The sequence below is a fragment of the Meriones unguiculatus genome, chromosome X (assembly GCF_030254825.1).
Source record: "Meriones unguiculatus strain TT.TT164.6M chromosome X, Bangor_MerUng_6.1, whole genome shotgun sequence".
Taxonomy (NCBI): Eukaryota; Metazoa; Chordata; class Mammalia; order Rodentia; family Muridae; genus Meriones; species Meriones unguiculatus.
This window is the reverse complement of record NC_083369.1, coordinates 72475997-72498989: the sequence shown is the minus strand read 5'-3', so window position 1 is coordinate 72498989 and position 22993 is coordinate 72475997. Positions and strand designations below refer to the sequence as shown.

General features: G+C 38.5%; 1 protein-coding gene across 1 annotated transcript; it reads right to left on the bottom strand.

Moving 5' to 3' along the window:
* Positions 1 to 14649: 14649 nt before the first annotated feature.
* Agtr2 (angiotensin II receptor type 2) lies at positions 14650 to 18799 on the bottom strand. The gene is made up of 3 exons (XM_021629568.2): positions 18738 to 18799; positions 18519 to 18578; positions 14650 to 17339 (listed from the first exon to the last, which is right to left on the bottom strand). Exon 3 carries the CDS (start codon positions 17299 to 17301, stop codon positions 16210 to 16212), a length of 1092 nt encoding a protein of 363 aa, XP_021485243.1. The 5' UTR covers positions 17302 to 17339; positions 18519 to 18578; positions 18738 to 18799; the 3' UTR covers positions 14650 to 16209.
* Between the last annotated feature and the right edge of the window lie 4194 nt (positions 18800 to 22993).

Genomic DNA, 22993 nt, shown 5'->3' with positions numbered 1-22993 from the left:
TCAGAAAATTTAAAAGAGAATTGCTATATGATCCAGTAATTACACTACTGGGTATAAAGCCAAAATGGTAGAAACTTTATACAGAAAAGATATATTGGCACTCAAATTCAATGCAACAGTCTTCATAACAGTAATTTAAACCAGATGTACTTCATGAAGAGAATGCTAAAGAAGATGTGATATATTTACACAATGGGATACTATTCAACCTTCAAAAAGATGAAAATCTATTTTTTTCAGCAATGAGGATGAAACTGAAAAATGTTATGTTGAATAAACCAAGCCAGAGACAAACAGACAAATATTACATATTCATTTATGCAAACCAATGATTCAATATTGTAGAAGAAGTAGATAGAGATGGGGAAGGGCAAGAGGAAGAAGAAATAAGGAATTAGGAGGGACTTGAAAAGATGATTTAGGGAAGGGATACTGAGGGAGAGAGTTGTAGGTAAACAGATTTATAATATTTTTAAATTAAAGTTTCTTTTCCTTTTATTGAAAATAGATTTTTTCTCACATAATATATCCTAATACAGTTTTCTCTCCCTAAACTACTCCCAGTTTCTCTCCACCTCCCCTTCTATCTGGATCCACTCCCTTTCATGTCTTTCATTAGAAAAAAACAAGCTTTTAAGATAATATTAAATATAACAAAATAAAATATAATAAGATAAAACAAAAACTATCACATTGAGGTGAGACATAACAAACCAACAGAAAAAAAAATCCTAAGAGAAGGCACAAGAAATAGAGGCCCTAATCTGAGTAGGGTGGCATATGATTTTAGACCCAGCACTTTGGGAGACAGAGGCAGGTGGATCTCTGAGTTCCAGGCCAGCATAGTATACAAAGTAAGTTCCAGGCCAGCTAGAGCTACACATAGAAACCCTGTCTAGGGAATAAAAAAACAAAGACCCATTTATTTTATGCACTCAGGAACCCCATAAAATTACTAAGCTGAAGGCCATAATATATACTAGAAGGACCTGATACAGATGCATGCAGGCCCTGTGATTTCTGCTCAGTCTCTGTGAGTTCATATGAGTTTTGCTCATGCTGATTTAGAAGGCCTTCTTATCCTGGAGTCCTCCACAGCCCCTGGCTCTTACACTCTTTTGCCCTCCTCCTCCATGGGGTTCTAATGGAAGGGATTTCATGAAGAAAGACATTCCAACTTGCCCAATCCATCCATAATTATCAATTCTATTTCCCTTTCATAATGAAATCTATCTGTACCCTCTAGTTTGTTTCTCTGTAGTTACCTTCTAAGGTTGTCATTTATTTAACAGCTAATATCCACATATAAGTGAATACAAAACATATTTGTGTTTCTGAGTCTGGGATAGCTCACCCAAAAGGATTTTTTTTCCTAGAACACATATTTGACTGAAATTTTCATTACATCATTTTAATTAATTAATTAATTCACTTTAAATCCCCATCATAGCCCCCTCCTTCCTCTCCTCCCGGTCCCACCCTCTCATCCTCTTCCTCCACTCATCTCTTCTTCCGATCCCACCATCCCTCTTTCTTCTCCCATTCTTCCTCCATCTTGCCCCAACCTCTTCCCTTATTCTTCAGGTAAGGAGAGCCCCTACCCACCTCAGCTTATTAAGTCGAATCAGGACTGAGCATGCCCTCTTCCCTGTGGCCTGGTGAGGCAGCCATGCCAGGGGGGCAGTGACTATGCCATATTTTTAACTGTTGAGTTGTGTAAATACATCATATTTTCTTTATCCATTTATTGATTGAGGGACATCTAGGTTGTTTCCAATTTCTAGTTATTATGAACAGAGCAGGAATGAACATGGTTGAGCAAGTGTCTTTGTGGAAGAATGGAACGTCTTTTGGATACATACCTACCAGTGGTATAGCTAGATCTTGATGTAGATTGATTTCCATCTTCTTGATGAACCACCATACTGGTTTTCATAGTGGCTATACAAGTTTGCAGTCATATGAGCAATGGATGGGTGCACTTTTTGCCCCACATCCTCTCGAGCATGCTTTATTGATCTTAGCCAGTCTGACAGGTGTAAGACTAAGTCTCAGAGTAGTCTGAATTCAGATTTCACTAATGACTAGCCAGGGAGTGGTGGCACACAACTTTAATCCCTGCACTCAGGAGGCAGAGGAGGGAAGATCTCTGTGACTTTGAGTTCAGTCTGGTCTACAGAGAGAGTTCCCGGATAGCCAGTGCTACACAGAGAAACCCTGTCTCAAAAAAGAATTCCCTAATGAGTAACATTAGGGAATGTTGAACATTTCTTTACTTCTCAAGCATGTGAATTTCCTCTAAGAATTCTGTTTAAATATGTGTCCCATCTTTTTTTTAACATTTTTTATTCTTTATTAATTACACTTTATTCACTTTGCATCCCCCCGTGGTTCCCTCCCTCCTCCAGTCCCAATCCCACCCTTCTTCCACCCCATGCATGTATGCCCATCCCCAAGTCCACTGATAGGGGAGGTCTTCTTTTCCTTCCTTCTGATCCTAGTCAATTAGGTCTCATCAGGAGTGGCTGCAGTGTCTTCTTCTGTGGCCTAGTAATGTTGCTTCCCCCTCAGGGGAAGGTAATTAAAAAGCAGGCCAATCAGTTCATGTCAGAGACAGTCCCTGTTCCTATTACAATGAAACCCATACTGAACTGCCATGGGCTACATCTGTGCAAGGGTCTTAGGTTATCTCCATGCATAATCCTTGGTTAGAGTATCAGTCTCAGGAAAGACTCCAGTGCTCAAATTTTTTGGTTCTGTTGCTCTTCTTGTGGAGTTCCTGTTCTCTCCAGATCTTACTCTTTCCCACTTCTTTCATAAGATTCCATGCACTCTGCCCAAAGGTTGTCCATAAGTCTCAGAATCTGCATTGATAGTCTGCGGGGCAGAGCCTTTCAGAGGTCCTCTGTGTCAGGTTCCTGACTTGTTCCCTCTTTTCTCCTTCTTCTGATGTCCATCCTCTTTGCCTTTCTGGATAGGAATTAAGCATTTTAGCAAGAGTCTTCCCTCTTGATTAGTTCCTTTAGGTGTACAGATTTTAGTAGGTTTATCCTATATTATATGTCTATATGAGTGAGTATATACTGTGTGCATCTTTCTGCTTCTGGAATAGCTCACTCAGGATGATCTTTTCCAGATCCCACCATTTACCTGCAAATTTCATGATTTCCTTGTTTTTTATTGCTGAGTAATATTCCATTGTGTAGATACACAACAATTTATAAAAACTCAAGAGACAACAGATGCTGGAGAGGTTGTGGAGAAAGGGGAACCCTCCTCCACTGCTGGTGGGAATGTAATCTTGCACAACCACTCTGGAAAGCAATCTGGCGCTTTCTCAGACAACTAGGAAAAGTGCTTCCTCAAGATCCAGCTATACCACTCCTAGGCATATAGCCAAAAGAGTCTCAAGTACACAATAAGGACATTTGCTCAACCTGTTTGTAGCAGCTTTATTTGTAATAGCCAGAAGCTGGAAACAGCTCCTCAGTGGAAGAATGGATGCAGAAATTGTGGTGTCCCATCTTTTTTTCCACAATTTATTCATTATATATCCCAATTGAAGTCCCCTCCCTCCCTCCTCACAGTCCCACCCTCTCTCCTTCGTCTACACTATCCCCTTCCCCTAGTCCACTGAAAGGAGAAGTTCTCCACTGCTATCTGACCATAACTTATCAAGTCTCATCAGATCTGCCTCAATCCTGTTTCTCTGTGGCCTAGAAAGACCACATTGCCAGGGGCAAGTGATCAAAGAGCTCTGTACCCCATCATAAATGGATTATTTGTTTTTTTTTAATATCTAGCTTTTTTATTTTTTTATCTATTTTGGACAGTAGGTTTCTATCAGATGTATAGTTACTAAAAAAAAAAAATTCTCATTTGTAGGCAGCTTGCTTTGTCCAAATGGTGATGTCTTTTTCCTTGCAGAAGCCTCTCAGTTTAATGAGGTCCTATTTACTAATTGTTGATTTAATAACTGTCTAAAATGGTGTTCTGTTCAGAAAGTCTTCTCCTGTGCCAACAATGAGTTCAAGGCTGTTCCCCATTGTAATGGAAGGTTTGGTTTCTTTGCAAACTCAGTTATGTTTTGTAAATATGTTTTTGTTTTAATCCCAAGTGTTGGATTTTAGTTTGAGCTTTAGATGTCCACAGCTGTGAATTGTCTCATGTGGTGCTTTTGCCACTTGGTAATGGCCTGTCATGGCTTAGTCTAAGGCTTTGGGGATATAAATATGAGAGCTCAGAAAGAAGGCCTGTGGTGTTGGCATGTGGCTTGCAGCAGTTTGGAGAGACCACAGAGATGGCTGGTGTGGCTATTTGGTGCAGATAAGGGAAGAGAAATGCTTTGGGAAACAGCGGCTTGGAGGAGAATACTGGCTGTTTTTGCTGTTGATGGAAATAGGTATAACCCCAAAGACCCTTAGATCCTAAACCATCAGGAGAAATAAATGGTTCTCCACCACCTCTCCCCACCAACCTTTTCTCTGTCTTACTTAGGGTTGAGAGGTTAGTGGAAGGAAGGTAGAGGCCTAAATAGAGATTAAAAACGAGTGCAACATTTCACTTTCTCTCCTATCAGGTTCAGTGTATCTAGTTTTATCTTGAAGTTTATAATCTACTTGGACTTCACATTTGTTTACGGTGATAAACCTGGCTCTATTTGCATTCTTCTACATATACATATCCAATTTGACCAGCAGCACTTGTTGAAGATGCTGTCTTCAACAGTGTGTGGGTTTGCATCTTTATCAAAAACCAGATGTCCATAGGTGTGTAGATTTCTGTCTAGAATTTCACTTCAATTCCAATGATCAACATGTCTTTTAGTGCCATGCTTTTATTACTATAGATTAATAGTACAACTTGAAATTGGAGATAGTGATAATTCCAGTAATTCTTTTATTATTCAGAATTGTATGAGCTATCTTTTTTTTTTTTTTTTTTTTTTTATGAAGCTGATACTTGCCCTTTCAAAATCTGTGAACTGTGTTGGAATTTTGTTGAGGATTGCATTGAATCTGTAGATTGCTTTTGGTAGTGTGGCCATCTTTACTACATTAATCCTACCAATCCATGAGAGTGGGAGATCTTTCCATCTACTGATAGTTTCTTTCTTCAGTGACTTGAAGCTTTTATCATACAAGTCTTTTACTTGTTTAGTTAGAGTTATCCCAAAATAGTGTGAATTATTTGAGGCTATTGTGAAAGGTGTTGTTTTCCTGATTACTTTCCAAGTCAATGTGACATTTGTTCACAGGTGGGCTACTAATTTTTGAGTAAATTTTTTTATCAAGCAACTTGGCTTAAAGTGTTTATCAGCTGTAGGAGTTTCCTGGTAGAATTTTTTGGATTGCTTATGTATACTATGATATCATCTGCAACTAAAAATACTTTTACTTCTTCTTTTCCATATTTTATCATGTTAATAGCCTTCAGTTATTGTATTGCTCTACCTAAGAATTCAAGTATTACATTGAATAAATATGGAAGGAGTGGGCAACTTCTCTTGATTCTGATTTTAGTGGAATTGCTTTGAGTTTCTCTATTTAAGTTGATGCAGTCTATGGGCTTGTAAACTGCTTTTGTTATATTGAGGTATAACCCTTATATCCCTAATCTCTCCAGTACATTTATCGTGAAGGAATGTTTGATTTTGTGGGCAGCCTTTTCTACATCTAATAAGATGATTGTGTTGTTGTTGTTGTTTTTGTCTTTCTGTTTTTTTTGTATGACAAATTATATTTATTGATTTATGTATGTTGAACATCTCTGCATTTCTAGAATGAAGCTTACTTTAGTATGGTGGATGACCTTTCGATGTGTTCTTGGTTTCCATTTGCAAAGGTTTTTGCATGTATGTTCATAAGGGAAGTTGGTCTATAATTCTCTTTCCCTTTTGGATCTTTACATTGTTTGTGTATCAGGGTAACTGAGACCTTATAAAATGAATTGGGCAATGTTTCTTCTGTTTTCTATTTTGCAGAATAATTTGAAGAGTGTTGGTGTTAACTTTTCTTTGAAATTCAGGTAGAATTCTGCACTAAAACTTTCTGGCCCTGATTTTAAAATTATTTTTTAATTAATTAATTTGTGTATTTATTACAATTTATTCACTTTGTAAACCTTCCTTTATCTACTCCCCATCCCACATACCCTCCCACTTCTCCCCCTAGTCCAACCTAGCCAATTCCCTAGTCCACTGATAAGGGAGGACCTCCTCCCCTTCTATCTGACCCTAGCCTATCAGGTCTTATCAGGGCTGACTGCATCATCTTCTTCTGTAGCCTATAAAGTCTGCACCCCTCAGGGGGAGGTGGTCAAAGATATGGCCACTGAGTTCATGTCAGGGACAGCCTATGATTCCCTTACTCGGGAACCCACTTGAAAACTGAGCAGCCTATGGGCTCCTCTGAGCAAGGTGTCTAGGTCCTCTCCATGCTTGGCCCTTGCTTATAGTATCAGACTCTGCATGCCACCCTGGTCTCAGATTTTTTGGCTTTGTTGGTCTCATTGTGGAGTTCCTGTCCCCTCCTGGTATTTCTATCTCCCCCTTTTCCCATAAGGTTTCCTGCACTCTGCCCAAAGTTTGGCTGAGTCCTTTGATACCCTGGTGGGTAATCTATTAGAGGTCCCTTGTGGAAGGATCCTGTCCTGTTCCTTGTCTTCTCCTGCTCCCAATGTCTATACTGTTTGCCCTTCTGAGTGAGGTTTCAGCCTCTTACCTAGGGTCTTCCTTGTTTTTTTTAGCTTTTTAGGACTATAGATTTTAGTATGTTTATCCTATGGCTAATATCCACTTATAAGTGAGTATATACAGCATGTGTCTTTCTGGTTCTGGGATAGCTCACTCAGGATGATCTTCTCTAGTTCCCACCATTTGCCTGCAAATTTCATGCTTTCCTTGTTTTTAATTGCTGAGTAGTATGCCTTTGTGTAGATATACCAGACTTTCTGTATTCATTCTTCTGTTGAAGGACATCTAGGTTGTTTCCAGATTCTGGCTATTACAAATAAAGCTGCTATGAACATAAATGAGCAAATGTCCTTATTCATCCGTAGTCAACAAGGAAATGCATATGAGAACCACTCTGATATTCTATCTTATACCCATCAAAATGACTAAGATCAAAAACTCAAGTAACAGCACATGTTGGAGAGGATGTAGAAAAATGTGAACTCTCCTCCATTGCTGGTGGGAGTACAAACTTGTACAAACACTTCGGAAGTCAATCTGGCACTTTATCAAAAAACTGGTAATAGTGCTACCTCAAGACTCAGTTATACCACTCTTGAGCATATATCCAAAAAGACGCCTCACCATTCAAAAAGGACATTTGCTCAACTATGTTCATAGCAACTTTATTCATAATACCCAGAATCTGGAAACAACCTACATGTCCTTCAGCGGAGGAATGGATATAGAAATTGTTGCACATTTATACAATGGAATACTACTCAACTATTAAAAACAAGGAAATCCTGTGATTTTTAGGCAAATGGGTGGAGCTAGAAAAGATCATCCTGAGTGAAGTAACCCAGAAACAGAAAGACACTCCTCATGGTATACACTCACTTATAAGTGGATACTACCCATATAATATAGAACAACCATACTAAAATCTACAGACCTAAAGCTAAAACCTAGGAGGAACCTAGGAATGATGCTTAAATCTTATTCAGAATGACAAACAGGATAGACACCAGAAGTGATGGAAGAGAAGGAACAGGATGGGAGCCAACTATAGAGGTTCCTTTAAAAGGCTCCACCCAACAGGAGTCAAAGCAGATGCTGAGACTCACAGCCAAACTTTGGATAGAGTTCAGGGAGTCTTATGGAAAAAGGTGGGGATAGACAGACATGCACAGGACAGGAGTCCCACAAAAAGACCAACAAAACTAAAAGAACTGAGCCCAGGTAGTCCTGCAGTGACTGATACACCAATCAAGGACTATACATGGAGAGGACCTAGGCCTCTTGCTAAGATGCAGCTGATTGGCAGCTCTGTCTTTATGTGGGTTCCCGAGTAAGGGGAGCCAAGGCTGTCTCTGTCATGAATTTGATTGCCTGCTCTTTGATCACTTTCCTTTCGTTATGCGGACTTACCAGGCCATTAAGGAAGAGGATTCAGGCAGTCTAGGTGAGACTTGATAAGCTAAGGGCAAATGGCAGAGGAGGAGAACTCCCCCTTTCAGTGGTCTAGGAGAAGGGGTTGGAAAGGAGAGGAGCAAGGGTGGGACTGGGAGAAGTTGAGGGAGAGGGCTTCAATCGGGATAATGAATAAATTGTGAAAAATAAAAATTTAAAGTTAAAATATTAAAAAAAAAAACAAAAAAGAAATTAAACACCAACAAATCAAATAATCGAATTTCAAAAGTGGCTGCATTAAAACATGGAGTTAGTCAATTTACATGGAGCATGTCTCGCCCCTGGTGGCAATGGTCTCCTGAACCTACGCAGACCTTGGACACCACCAATGCTAGTTCTAGAACTGATGCAAGATGTTCCAACGAGGGGGTTAAGGCTTCTCATAATATTTCCTATAAGCCCACACCTGTTTGTTTATATCCCCCATTTTTATTCATTATTAGCCAGATAGAGCCAAGTAATTGTGGTGATGATACTGGCTTTTTTGCCCAATGCTGGAATGCTAGTTAATTTAGGTATGCCCTGGTTACTCGCATTCCTCGCTGGGTGCCTGTGCCCGTTGATGCCCCTCACACTATGACTCTCTTCAGACAGAAAAGGGATCTTGGAACTACAGCCGGCACTGTTACTGCCATCTCATTGGCGGCTGTTGGAGCTACCACCATGGCATTAGCCATGAGTCATACTATGCAGACTGCTCAGACCCTGAATAATCTTTTAGCCAATGTAGCTCATGCCTTAGATATACAAAAAGGAATTAATGCTCAACTAAAAGGAGGCTTGATGGTGTTCAATCAGAGGATTGACCTCGTGCAGGAGCAAATTGATACCCTATGGCAAATGGCTCAACCGGGCTGTCAATGAAAGTATGCTGGACTTTGTGTCACTAACATACAACATGAGAATTTTTCCTGTGCTGCAAATCTGTCTAAACAATTGTCTAGCTATATTTTAGGTAATTGGACTGGAGAATTCGATACTACGATGGAGCAGCTGAGAGTGGCCATTATCACAGTAAATTCTACCAGAGTGGACGCAGGACTAGCCACAGGATTATCACCATGGATTGCTGCAGCCATGAGTCATCTGAAGGAATGGGCGGGCATGGGAGCATTAGCAGGCCTTCTGGTGTTGGTCTCCTTGGTTTGCCTGTGGTATATATGCAAGATTAGAGTCTCACAACAGTGTAATGCAGCCATGATCATTCAGGCCTTTACAGCCATTGAAGCAGGACAGTCTCCCCAAGCATGGTTGGCTACCATAAAAAGCTAAAATGTTATGCTCAGGATGCGAGGCTAAGCACTGCACTCAGGGTCAGCAGCTGTAGACCCAGAGAAGAGCATGTCTGATTGCATGCGGGTTGATGCCCCAGGTCCCGCCTCTGAGAAAAAGGTATCAGACGGGTCTGATGCTCTTTGGCTGGATGACACCTAAATGAACATTGGTACAAAGTCCCAATTTATTTCTACTATCAGAGATCAGACCCCTACTCTTGCCTGATGCGTCTAAAACAAAAAGGGGGAACTGTAGAGAGCTGCGTAATGCCGCGCCTTAAAGATGGAGCTAGTTTCCGCCTTCCACCTTCCCGATGGTGAGTGCTCTCTGTCACAAACAACTCCACATTTGGCTAAGGCTGAGGTTCTGGCTTGCTTCCATGTATGTGGACCTATCTGCATTGCCCACGTGGCACGCTGGGGTTGGCTACCCAGAGGCTACTTAAGCTGTGGGCTGGCTTTCCCCAGGGTCCGATGATTGTTCAAGGTTCCTGAATAAACTGCATGGAAAAAAAAAAAAAACAAATAATCTAATTTTTAAAAGGGGTGCAGAGTTAAACCGAGAATTTGCAAGAGAAGAATATGGAATGACTAAGTAACACTTAAAAAAATACTCAATGTCCTTAGCCATCAGAGAAATGCAAATCAAGATGACTCTGAGATTCCATCTTATACCAGTCAGAATGACTAAGATCAAAAACGCAAGGGACAATACATGCTGGATGTGGACAAAGCTGCACAAAGACCAAATAAATCTGGGCACAGGGGTCTTTTTTGAGACTGACACTCCACCAAGGACCATGTATGGATATAACCTAGAACCTCTGCTCGGATGTAGCCCATGGTAGCTCAGTAACCAATTGGTTTCCCATAGTAAGGGGAACAGAGACTATTTCTGACAGGAACTCAATGGCAGGCTCTTTGACCTCCCCACCCCCGAAGGGATGAGCAGTCCTGCTAGGCCACAGAGGAGGACTTTGCAGCCAGTCCTGAAGATACCTGATAAAACAGGGTCAGATGAAAGGGGAGAAGGTCCTCCCCAATCAGTAGACTTGGAAAGGGGCAGGGAGGGCATGAGGGAGGGAGGGAGGGTTTAGGGGGGAAAGAGAGAGCGGGATACAGCTGGAATACAGAGTTAATAAAATGTAACAAATAAATAAACTAATTAATTAATTAATTATCAAAAGGATGTGGACAAAGGGGAACACTCCTCCATTGCTAATGGGAATGCAAATTTGTACAACCTCTCTGGAAATTAATCTGGTGCTTTCTCAAAAAATTGAGAATAGTTCTACCTCAAGACCTACCTATACCACTCCTGGGCAAATACCTAAAAGAGGCTCCACCATACAACAGGAACATTTGCTCAACTATGTTCAAACCAGCTTTATCCCTAAGAGCCAGAAACTGGAAACACCTAGATGCCCCTCAACTGATGAATGGGTACAGAAATTTTGGAACATTTACACAATGAAATACTACTCAGCTATTAAAAACAGGGAAATCATGAAATTTGCAGGCAAATGGATGGAACTAGAAAATATCATCCTAAGTGACCCAGAAGCAGAAAGATACACATAGTATGTACTCACTTATAAGTGGATATTTCACCTATAATACAGGATAATCATCCTACCCTCCACAGACCCAAGGAAGCTGGGTGACAGTGAGGGCCTGGGGGAGGGTGCCAGAATGTCACTCAGAGGGGAAAGTAGAGTGGACAGTGGTGGTGGATGAAGAGAGGGAACTGGGTGGGAGATGGAATGGGGAAGGAAACGGGTGGGGATCATATGTGGGGGAGAGAGGGAGGTGGGATGTGAAAGGGCTGGGAACCAGAAGGGAAACTGGGGAGGGATATTTCTTGGTTAAGCTGAAGGCCTGCTACAGAATAGTCTCCTGGGAAGATGGGGTGTGATTCCTGGCTGAGACTCCTGGCACAGTGGGACTTGAAGACTGAAATGACCACCTCCTAGCCAGGCAGGACTAGTGTAGGGAGGGGAACAACAAGCCACCAACATAACCTATGATATAGGGATTCCCTGCCTACAAGAAGTATAGGGATAATGAGGGAACAAAGTTAGAGGGAAAGTCCAAACAATAATTGGCCCAATGTGAGACCTATCCCATGGTAGAGAGCCATCCTCTGACACAAATAATGATTCTCTGCTGTGCTTTCAGACAGGAGCCTAACTTGACAGTAGTCTGGAAGACTCCAGCCAATAGCAGATTGAGACAGATGCTGGAACTTGCAGCCAAGCATAGGATAGAATTCTGGGGTCCTGCAGAAGTATTGGGGAAAAGATAGAAGGACCTGGAGGGGACTGGGACCTCACAAGAAGCCCAAAAGATAACTAACACAGTCACATGCATGCTTTCAGAGACTGAGACATCAACTAAGGAGTACAAATGGTCTGGACCTAGGCCCCTTGCACACATGTAGCCAACAAGCATCTTGTTTTTCATGTTTGGCTCCTGGCAAGTGGAAGAGGTGCTGTTTCTACATGGACTTTATTGCCTTCTTTTGGATCACTTCCCTCTGGCAGGGTTTCCTTGCCTGGCTTCAGGGGATGAAGATATACTCAGCCCTATTGTGACTCCATGTGCTGGGAAAGGTTAATCCAGGTGGGGGGAGCTCCCCTTTTCTGGTGTGAAAAGGGAGAGGGGAAGGGGGAAGGAAGGTAAGTTGGGAGGAGACAGGAAAGAGGGGAGGAAGGGGGTACCCTTGGTTTATAAAGTAAATAAGCTAACATAATAAAAAAATGTGAAAAAGAATTTGGCAGCCACAGCTGTATATATCTAACCAATCAAATGATTGTATTTCTCAACACTTTCCATTATTTCCATCATTAAGCAATTGTAATCAGGTCCAGTCTCATGGATTGCTTAAAGCCCTGATGTTTAAGACCTTATTGAAGAGAAGAACTAAATGGGGGAAGAAAATTATCTAGTAAAACAGATGGAAGTACAGGGTCAAAATATTTAAAATATTAAATCACTATTATATAGGGTGATAAATGACATAGTGTGTAATAGATTAAAAGAAAAATGTGCATATATGCATGATCTTATATACAATAATCTTCATCATGTTGGTGATTATCCACATGGCTCATTTTAAATGGTTAAACATTTAAATATAATAAGAAATACATACGTGTTAGTTCCCATCATTGAAGGAATTCTTTCATCTTGGGGTGAGGAGAAATTTCAGAAAGAAAAATATTTCTTCCCATGGATTGTAAGCTTTTATAGGTATATTCATGCCAGCGAGCTTGTCAATTCAGCTCCTGGGCACTGATGAGGTTTTAGTGACAACTTAATGAATTTCTGATGTATTGCATATATTATCAGCATTAATACAGTTTATCTGGAAATCAGCAAAATAACTAAGTAAATTTTACTTTTCTTCCAATTATTTCTTACTCCAGTTTCCCTTGTGCTCACTCACTCATCTTGTCAAGTTTGTGGCTTTCTTCTGTTGAGAAGTGAGGCCAGCTCTGATCCCCATGTCAAAGAGTTAGACTAGAATAGGCTTACCTTTGTGCCTTGCATTGTATTCTCACTTGGAAGCAGGACTCAAATTTGAATTTGTTTTTAAGAATGCTACTTAGTTGATTTGATTTAGGCCACTATGATGTGAAATTATTATTTATTTTCCAGCAAGTTGCAAGAGAGAACTGTCTCTGATAACCTCAGGTAATCGATGATCAGACAAATAAACTTCGTATCAACATATTTGTTCCTCAAAACAAATGTTTGAGAATTCTGTTTTGTTTTATGTATAACACACTGGTTATTCCATGTGGTTCTGTGAGGCTTATGACAACAGATGGAAGCACTGAAGAACAAGGGTCATAGCCTTACCCAGCTACCTCCTCAATTTTCTTTTTTTTAACTTATTTTATTTTTTATTAATTACACTTTATTCATTTTGTATTCCCCCATAAGCCCCTCCCTCCTCCCCTCCCGATCCCACCCTCCCTCCCCTTTCTGCATGCATGCCCCTCCCCAAGTCCACTGATAGGGGAGGTTGTCCTCTCCTTTCTGATCTTAGTCTATCAGTTCTTTTAAGCACAAATACATCAACTGCCTATACACTTTTGTTTGGAATGAAGGTTGAAAGACTGTATAAGAGTTTCTCTCAAATACTTGTTTTGGTAGCCTAGGACTGATACTTAAAGCATTAAATCTTTCCCTGGGATTGCCCATTTGATCTGTTTTATAGATCAGTTAAGGCTGATCTGTGCCTAACTTTTTTATTTGTAACATGAAAATACCTGAGTTCTTGTGTGAATAAAATGGGAAAATTCATACAACATTGTACCTGTCACATAGTGTTCACTTCATAGGTAAAATCTTGATAAGTGAACAAATGGGAATAATAAATTTTTCAAATTGTCTCAAAAGGTCACCTGACATTTACATTTTCAAGGATGGAAGAGGATGTTAGTACCTATAAACATACCTTCAATCAGAATTCACATATTTTTTCCATTATCTGTTCAGTAGACATTTATTACTCTCAGAAAAACTAGGGAAACACTCCTCAGTGTACACTACTGGCCTCCTATGGGAGCAGAAGCCAGTAGTTTTTATCATCATCATTATTATTTTATTTCATTTTTGTAAGTTTTTTGCCTACATATCTGTTTATGTCCACATGCATGACTGATAACTGTGGAGGCCAGAAGAGAATATTAATCCCCAAGAACTAGAGTTACAGACCATTGTGATATACCATGGGGGTCCCAATAATTGAACCTTGATTCTCTGGAAGAGCCGCCAGTACTCTTAACTGCTGAGCCATCTCTCCAGCCCTAGAAACCAGTCTTTTAAAATCCCCCGCCAAAAAGGATTAAGGGAAGTCCCAGGGTGGATGGGATGGATATACTAGTTATGATTGCAGTAGAGAAAATAATATGAACTGAATGTTGACAAGAAATAATCTATGTGCTAAAGCCCACATTTTGTGCCTGACAGCTTGTTTGGTTGACACCATGTTTGTCATTTAACCCCCAAGGAGGTATCAGAATTCATTTCTAACATGCACTTTTCATATGCCTGTTTAGTGTTGCACTAGATAAGTAATGATGTACGCTGAAACTGAGAAGTATGAGTGGGGATTTACTTGGGGATATTGATTAAGAGAAAGCATACGTCTAAACCTGGAGACAGTTAAAAAATAATAAGCACACATGGTCTCCCAACAATGATTTTATTTTTATGAGATGTTGTATAAAATTACTTAAAACATGAAGCCATAATTGATTATACATTTAGATATATATTTTTTACTGAAAAAAATACATGAATACATGAGATAAGGAATTTCTCAGGAAGATGTATGAGAGGATTCTTCAACCTAAAAACCAGTAATCTGACAAAAATGTTAAGTCCTCAAAACTTTAAATCTACCTCATAGTTCAGCATTGGTCCAGGATCATCTTATGTGACCTGGTATAATATGGGGCATGACGAGAATGAAATTTTGAACTTCAGAGATAATATTCATTCTCAAGATTGAGTAAATATTAGGTAACTCAGTTTCAGGTACTATATTTCTCTAATGTTAGAGATGTACTTGTATTGAAAATGAGCTCTGTGGATCTGTGCTTGATTTAAATCACCTTCACAGACTCTTATACATTCTGGAACTGTGCCCAGAAATGCAGGTTCAAACTACTCCTTAGGGGATCTTTGTTCTGACAAGTTCCTTGCTGGACACCAAACTTGCAGTTTGCTAGGTCTCATTGCTGCCAAGAAGGCATCATCAAAATTTCATTCTGACATTACTTTTTCCTATTCCAGTTTGCAGTTTATTATAAAGTTAAAGAATTAAAGAATCCTCTCTTTTTCAGGGTCAAAGAGATATTTTGGGACACAGCCCAGAACAAAAGCATGAATAATTAAATTCAAGTCACCACTGAATATATCAAAACAGCACATTCAAAAGGTTAAAAATGTAAAAAGTGACGTTTACGTAGTGTAATAATACACAGTGTTTTGTTGTAGTATTCAAAAATTATCTAAGGAGAATAGAAATCTTTGACTAGTCAAATGGATTAAAAGTTTTCAATGTATGTATTCAGTTTAGAGGGTAATAAAATTTTCATTGCAGTTCTGTTTTACTAAATACTGTACTTTCTATAACTGCAAGAATAAGCTAAAATAAAGAAGTGCGATTTAATCTACATTCTAGACCTATTCAGTATATAGCCTATTCAGTATGTAGTAAGTACAAGGCTATACTCAAGTGAAATAGAAAAGGAATACAACTTAACAATTTCTTTAGAAGGAGGAACTACATACTGAGACTACTAACCTATGGTATATATAGAAGAGTATATCATGCTAAGCTTAGTGTTCACCTGGATATGCTGGTTAGAGTAAGAGGTTAAATTTGGCCCTTAGTCAAGAGAAAAGAAAAATCTGGTGAAAATGGACATAAAACTCCACTAAGAAATGCCAGCATTTTCCAGGGAGAAATCTGAAATGCCAAATCACCCCCATAATTTGTTAATTATAATTTGAGATAACATCCCCAGTCACTTCTAGATTACAGATATTGCTCACCTATGACAATTCCAAGCTAAGGGACAAGAGAAACAAGGCACAATCACTGAAAGTTGATGAAGTATAAAAATTTACAGTTATAATTGAATTTCTGTTCTGGGGAGCAAGTAAAGATTAGATAAGGCAAAAAATTGTTATACTGATGCCATTTAAAGATCATAAGTGTGGGCCTCCAAGCCATTCGCTAGGCTTATCACATGTATCCGACTAACAAATTTAAGACACAAAGGTGTCCATTTCTCTAAGAGAACTGCTTTTTCGGCAAGACATAGTCTCTCTCTTGCCTTGGAGCCAAGTAATGGGAACCCTGAACATACTGCGGAGCTTCTGTTGGAAGCGGTTTCCAACGAAACAATACAGAAAGGGATTAACACAGCTGTTGGTGAATCCCAGGAGGATGGCAAAAGGAAGTGCCAGGTCAATGACGGCCATAACTTCACAGCTATTAATGATACCCATCCAGGACAGAGCATCCAAGAAGGTCAGAACATGAAAGGGAAGCCAGCAAATGATGAATGCCAACACTACAGCAGCTGCCATCTTCAGGACTTGGTCCCTGGTTATTCTATTCTTCCCATAGCTATTGGTCTTCAGCAGATGTTTTCTGATTCCAAAGTAACATGTTGCTATGAATATCAAAGGAATAATAAATCCAAGGACATTTTTCATCAAGGCAATCCCAGCAGACCACTGGGCATATTTCTCTGGTGGGAAAGCCATAACACAAGCATTCACACCTAAGTATTCAATGGTTCTGACATCTCGGAAGTAAAATGTTGGCAATGAGGACAGACAAGCCATACACCAAACAAGGGGGACTACATAAGATGCTTGCCAGGGATTCCTTCTTTGAGACAGAAAAGGGTAGATAACTGATTGGTACCTATCAACACTCATGCAGGTAATAAAAAAAATACTCGCAAACATGTTCAGGGTCAGAAAAGAACCAAACACTTTGCACATCACAGGTCCAAAGAGCCAGTCATATCTGTAAGAGTAATAGGTTGCCCAGAGAGGGAGGGTAGCCAAAAGGAGTAAGTCAGCCACAGCCAGATTGAAGATATAAATGCTAGAAACCTTTTTAGGACCTTTTTGACAACAAAACAGTGAGACCACAATGATATTAACAGCAAAACCAATCACAAAAATAAGGTAGTAGAGAACAGGAATTGCTTCCAAATGCTTATCTGATGGTTTATGTGAGCAATTAAAGATGAGATCATTAGTGCCAGACATGTTGAGATTAACAAAAGGAAGGCTGCTGGTGATGTTTCTGCTGGTGGCGGCAAAACTGAAATTGTCCTTCATACTGAATTGTCAGCAACTCCGTAATTCTTACACCTTCTCTGTGGGAGAAAAACAGAGTGCTTAAAACATACTCAAACCCCATGGAATATTTGAGTAATAAGCATTTTGAACTTTTGTCAAAGGCCAAAATAATGTAAGTGGTAGTAAAAAACATAAAAACACCATGCTTGGCAAACAGAAATTACCACTACCTCTTGAGGAAGAAAAAAAAAAAAAAATCCTCAGTGGCGTTAGAATGAAAATTCTGAACAAAATTATTCTCTTTCTTTTCTCTTATGTCTTTGGAAATTTGAGAGACAAATTAATAATCTAAAGAGTAGGAACTGTATGATACAAATAAGAAGGATCCCAAAGGCAGCTTCATAGGTCAAAAACCGAGGCTTATTTCTCCATCTGTGTGCTTTCTAGAAATCACACTGCTGCCCACTGCTTCATGGAGAAATTCTTTATTGAAGTAAGTTATTATATACAAATTGTTACAGCTATGGAAAATATAAATAGCACAGGCAAGAGAAAAAAGTAGATACTTGTACAGAAAACTGAAAGTGTATGCAGGAGGATAAATTAGGATAGAATGTCATCATTAGTTTCTGATGCATAAAATAATCTATTTACTTTCTCTTTTCTTTCACAATAACAATAAAAATATGAATATGTACATATTTCCTAAAACCTTTGCTTCAAAACCTTAATAGTCAATGCTGCTTTTCAATATGGATATTTAAGTCTGATCTATTTCCTAAGAAATAAATCCATTTTCAGTATAGTTAGAAGATAAAGAAAACAAAACAACAACTAAACCTGAGTCAGGGTCAAACAGACATAATTTTGATTGATCAATTAAATCAGAATTACACATCAGTGACTATTCATGATATAGTCTTACAATTTTTTAATTGTTATCTTTTCAATTTCACAGAACTAAATAGCTATTACTTTCCAGCATTAACAACAGTGTTCAGGTAGGAAAGCCATTGTTTTATTAAAAGTAATAACATTCTTTGAAACAAAGAAAACTAAAGATAAACACACAGAGGGCAAAACTATTGCACCAGATAATTTCAAAGTACCTGCATGCAGATATTCAATTTAAAATGTAAGCACCAGCGAACTTCCTAAGAAACAGCAAACTTTCATTTCTGTCAAAGGCCCATTATTTTGTATTACCTTCCAAATTAACATGAAAGAAGCAAAAATAAATCCCACAGAAGACTTACTAGTTGCCAGTGTTTAAAGAAGTTATCAAAAATCAGCTTACTTAGCTCACACATGCAATCCTGTAACAGAAAGAGCAGTTAATAATTAAAGCATTCTGCAAAATGCAGTGTTAAAATTTAGCATAAAAGAAAAAGTTCATACATAACAAACATTTTCCCGTGTGTGTGTGTGTTCTCCTTCTTAATTAAAAAAAAAACATATAAACTGTTCTGACTTACCTTAAAAATTCAGGATGAAGAAAGCTTTCAATTCTGTGCTCTCTCCATCCCTAGACTCTGGGATGTAACTGCACCAGACCTCTGATTTCCTTCTTATATATTCACTCTGTCCACTGGGGAGCCTTCAACCTACATAATTCTGGGACTGATTTATGAACACTTGCCAGCTTTCCAGAGGGCTTTTTCTTTCTGGCTGCAAAACATTAATCTGAAATTCTCATGTCTCCAATCATAACAGCTCATTCAAATAAATCTCAAAAAAAAAAAAAAAAAAACCCACGAAGTTTCCACAAACGTATTAGAGAATTTTTAACTCAGTGGTTACCTTTAAAAGAAGAATATAATTTTAACAGAATTCTCTTTTTTATATATTTTTCTGATCCTGGCACTCTAAAACAAGTTAAGGAATAGGGAGAATAGGGGTTTATTCTAGTAGCAGTCTTTGTTAACAAACAACTTCTACAGCCTTTAGTATATTTTTAAATCTTTACCCCTGTTTATTAAAGAATGGTAGCAGCTCTACCTAATTCTACAACCTTGCTTTTAACCATTTTGGCTGCCCTGCTGCTGAAAGATTGGAGATAAGAAGGATAAAATCTTTTTGTGAGAGAAAAGGAAATGTTTTAACATTTAGTGCCTCCTTTCATGTGACTCTGCCTCAACTGTAGCTCAGACAAACAGACAAGGTAAAGAATAATTATGTTGCTATTGTAAATTGCTGCTCCAGCTGCTGCTCCTCCTCTTCCTGCTGCTGCTTCTGTTGCTATTCTGACTGTTTTTCCTTTTCTGTGGAATGATGATCTCCCTCACATAATTCAGCAGCAATAAGAGTGAGAAAAACAATACAGTCCAGAAGAGGTGACAGAACTGTACAATACCAGCTGTCACCAAATGCTTTGTGCCTAGCACTGTGCTATTTATTTTGTGCTTAGTAGTTCAACAGAGAGGAAGCATAGAAAACTGTAAGGAATGGCCTCTGAGGGCCAATCACTTGGCTTCACAATCCACATTCTGCTACATCTTAATTCTACAAATGTAGTCACATGACTGACTATTCTTCTTCATGTCTCTGCTGTGTCATCTGAAAAATGGGGATGATATTAATTGCTCATATCATGAAGTCGCTAAGCTTAAATGAATTATTATATTTGGAGTACTTGAAATGATGCCTAACACACAGCTATCCCCTTATATAGTATTAATATTATCGCTTCTTTAAAAATCAGGAAAGAAAGGGTGACCAAGTTTCAAGAAGTTCTCTGAGAACCCATGGCTGTTATAAGTAGATGTGAATTTCAACAATAGTAAAATTATGTCAGAGCTCATATTTTTAAATCTCTACCCTGCTATCTAATCCTTTTGTCTCACCTTATACTGACCAAAGGAGATACATACACCATTTACAATTGTCATTGTTGACTTTATTAATAAAGTTATTACAAAAACACTAAAGAAGAAGCAGAAAGTTGGAAGGATTACTATGCAAAGAGAAGTTTTCTTCTTAGATGTATTAGCAAGATGGAGATCAGGAAAGAAAAATTTGTAATTGTGAAATTTTTATAGTTAGTGCAGATAACCAGGTAACCCACAACAGAGGGTTAAAAGAGATGTGCAACTACAATGATTCTTATGAATCCTATTCTTCAATTCTTGTTGATACTGTAGTGAGCATTACTGCCTACAAAACTGTAAGCAGAGGGAGATATCTTTGTCCTTAGTACTTAGGCACACAAGTATGGAGTTCAGTAGAACCAGGAAAGAGAAATGATTGTAGGTAACAGAGGACAAACTTACAAATGTCACAAGAAGCAGCAGAGAGCTTGTGACATCTTCCTCTCCATTGATATTAAAGTAAATCCTACAATGCATAAGCATAGGAAACTAGTAAGAGTTGCCTATCATTTACAGTAAGCTCCAAAAGCTTGAGGGCTTGAGGACATCATTGTAGCACTTCTTTTGATTAAATGAGCTTGAGCAAAGGCAAAATGCACTACATATATATATATATATATATATATATATGAGTATATATATATATATGTATATATAATTTTGTTAAATCTTAAAATGTTTCTATCTCATGCTCTAGACAGATTCAGGTAGAAGCTCTGTTTAAATAATGGAAACCTGATGTTTGGGAAACAAAAGACTGGGCACATATGTTTATCTGCAGGAGAGCAGAAAGGAGCATGAGTTTCATTCTTTGTTTAAGCCTAGTTTCTGCCTTCATTTCAAATGTTTGTTTTTGCCACATACAGGGAATTTTCCAGGCTAGAGCCTCTGAGTGGTCAAAATGGGTCAGATTCCCACCCTGCTGTAGTTTAAGCCCTACTTTTGGCCCCCTTGCAAAAAAAAAAAAAAAAAAAATGATCAGGCAGTGAGTTATAAACTTCAGCGAAAAAAAAAAAAAAAAAAACAACTGCAGGCTGGCCTCCAGAAGACCTAGCCTTGAACACTCCCTAGAAGCAGGGGACCTTGTCTAGAACTTTTGTTCTTCATTACAGTAAGTTCTGACGTAAATAAACTTTAGAGGCACACTTCCCAGAAGATTAAAAAGACCTTTACTTTGTTTCTTCATAATTTTAGAGTAAAAATGCTCACAAGCCAGAAAAAAAAAAAAGATTGTAATTGCAAGAAGTTAAAGGAGGAAGGAAAAAAAGGACTTGCAATAATATTGACATCACTCAAAAGTTTAAAAAAAAAAGAAAAATACAGCACATTATTGATTCGGCAATGAGTTAAGCCAACAATGTACATACTCTTGAGAGTCAAATGAATCTCAGTCTTGAGAAGGAATGCAACACAAGAAAAACAAAACAAAACAAAAACAAACAAACAAACAAAAAATCAACACTATTCCTGGAATTGGATAAAGTTTTGTTTTGTTTTCTCAAAGATTTACTTTAAAAGCTTTGGGTCATTTGAGTAAATTATGCATCTCTTAAGAACAAATGAATTTGGGTTAGCAGATTTAACAATAGTAAATCACATTAATTTTTTCTGAGAACCTATTCTTTTTTGTAAGATTACTTAACAGTAAATTCGAAAGTATTTTGTCCTAAGATTTATTTTTACTTAATGTACACGAGTGTTTTGCCTTCATGTATGTAAGCACACCATGTTCATGAAGTGCATGTAGAGGTCAGAAGCGAGCACCAAACTTCTAGAACCAGAGTTACAAATGCTTATAAGCTGCTATGTGGGTGAGTAATGTTTGGTAAAACCAAACCAGGGTCCTTAAGAGCAGCAAGTGCACTTAACCATTAAGCCATCTCTCTAGCCACAGGACCAGAGTTAAAAAAAAAAAATCTGGAAAGTTCTTTTTTTTTCCCTCCAATGAAGAAAGATACTAAGTTCATGAGAAAAAAAAAGTTTCTCCTCTCTACATTCCTCCACATACAGAGGATGTTTGCAAGGAGAAAATTAAATATATGAATGTGAAATTGTGCTGGAATATGTACTCGGTATAGAGGTAAAGATTAGAAGTGCTGTTTTGTCTAAATAATTCAGAGATATATTGCCCTATCCCAGGCATCTCTGAGTTCCTATCCAGACGAATACCCCTTCTACTTCTCCTAATTTTAACATACACTCTCACTCATACACATATGCCCAGAAACATACTTCACACTAGTCTTCTTTAAATCCACTTATCCTCCTTATGTAAGCTCTACACTAACTGCCACTTGTCCTGATATGAGAGCAACTGGAAGCAAGGAAGTTAGCATAGTGTTTATAATCAGTATGTCTTTCTTTACATACTATTTTTATGCCTCTATTTGGTTTCCAATATGATGAGAAAAGAGATGTTAGAATGAAAGCAGGGGAAAACAGAAGATCCTCTACTCAAAGCTAGTAGTTAAATCGACAATTTTGTAAAAGGCAGCCTAAACCTAGAGAAAATTGACCAACATGAGCTATTATTTGTTCTTAATTAACTATCTGTAGGCCTCACACGAAGATTGACTGAGAGAGCTATTAAAGTAGTTAACAAAGTAGAGTCTATATAATAAGATGAATGGATGACTGGCTTAATGAAGCCCTGAGACCAGTCACTTTCAGGTGAATCTAGTGTCGAAATCAGGAGGAGGGAAAGCCCTATTTATCTTGTCCTGAAAGGCACCTGCAGGCCTAAGCATTAGATTCTAATCAAGAGCTCACAGAAAGCACCTACTTCCATCAAATGACATCTAAGATGCTATATAATTATATTTGTGGCAAAATAAACTAATTAATTAAAACTATCTTCCTTGCTT

Coding starts and splice junctions, on each gene's coding strand:
- Agtr2 (XM_021629568.2), bottom strand. CDS start 17,301: ATGAAGGACAATTTCAGTTTTGCCGCCACCAGCAGAAACATCACCAGC.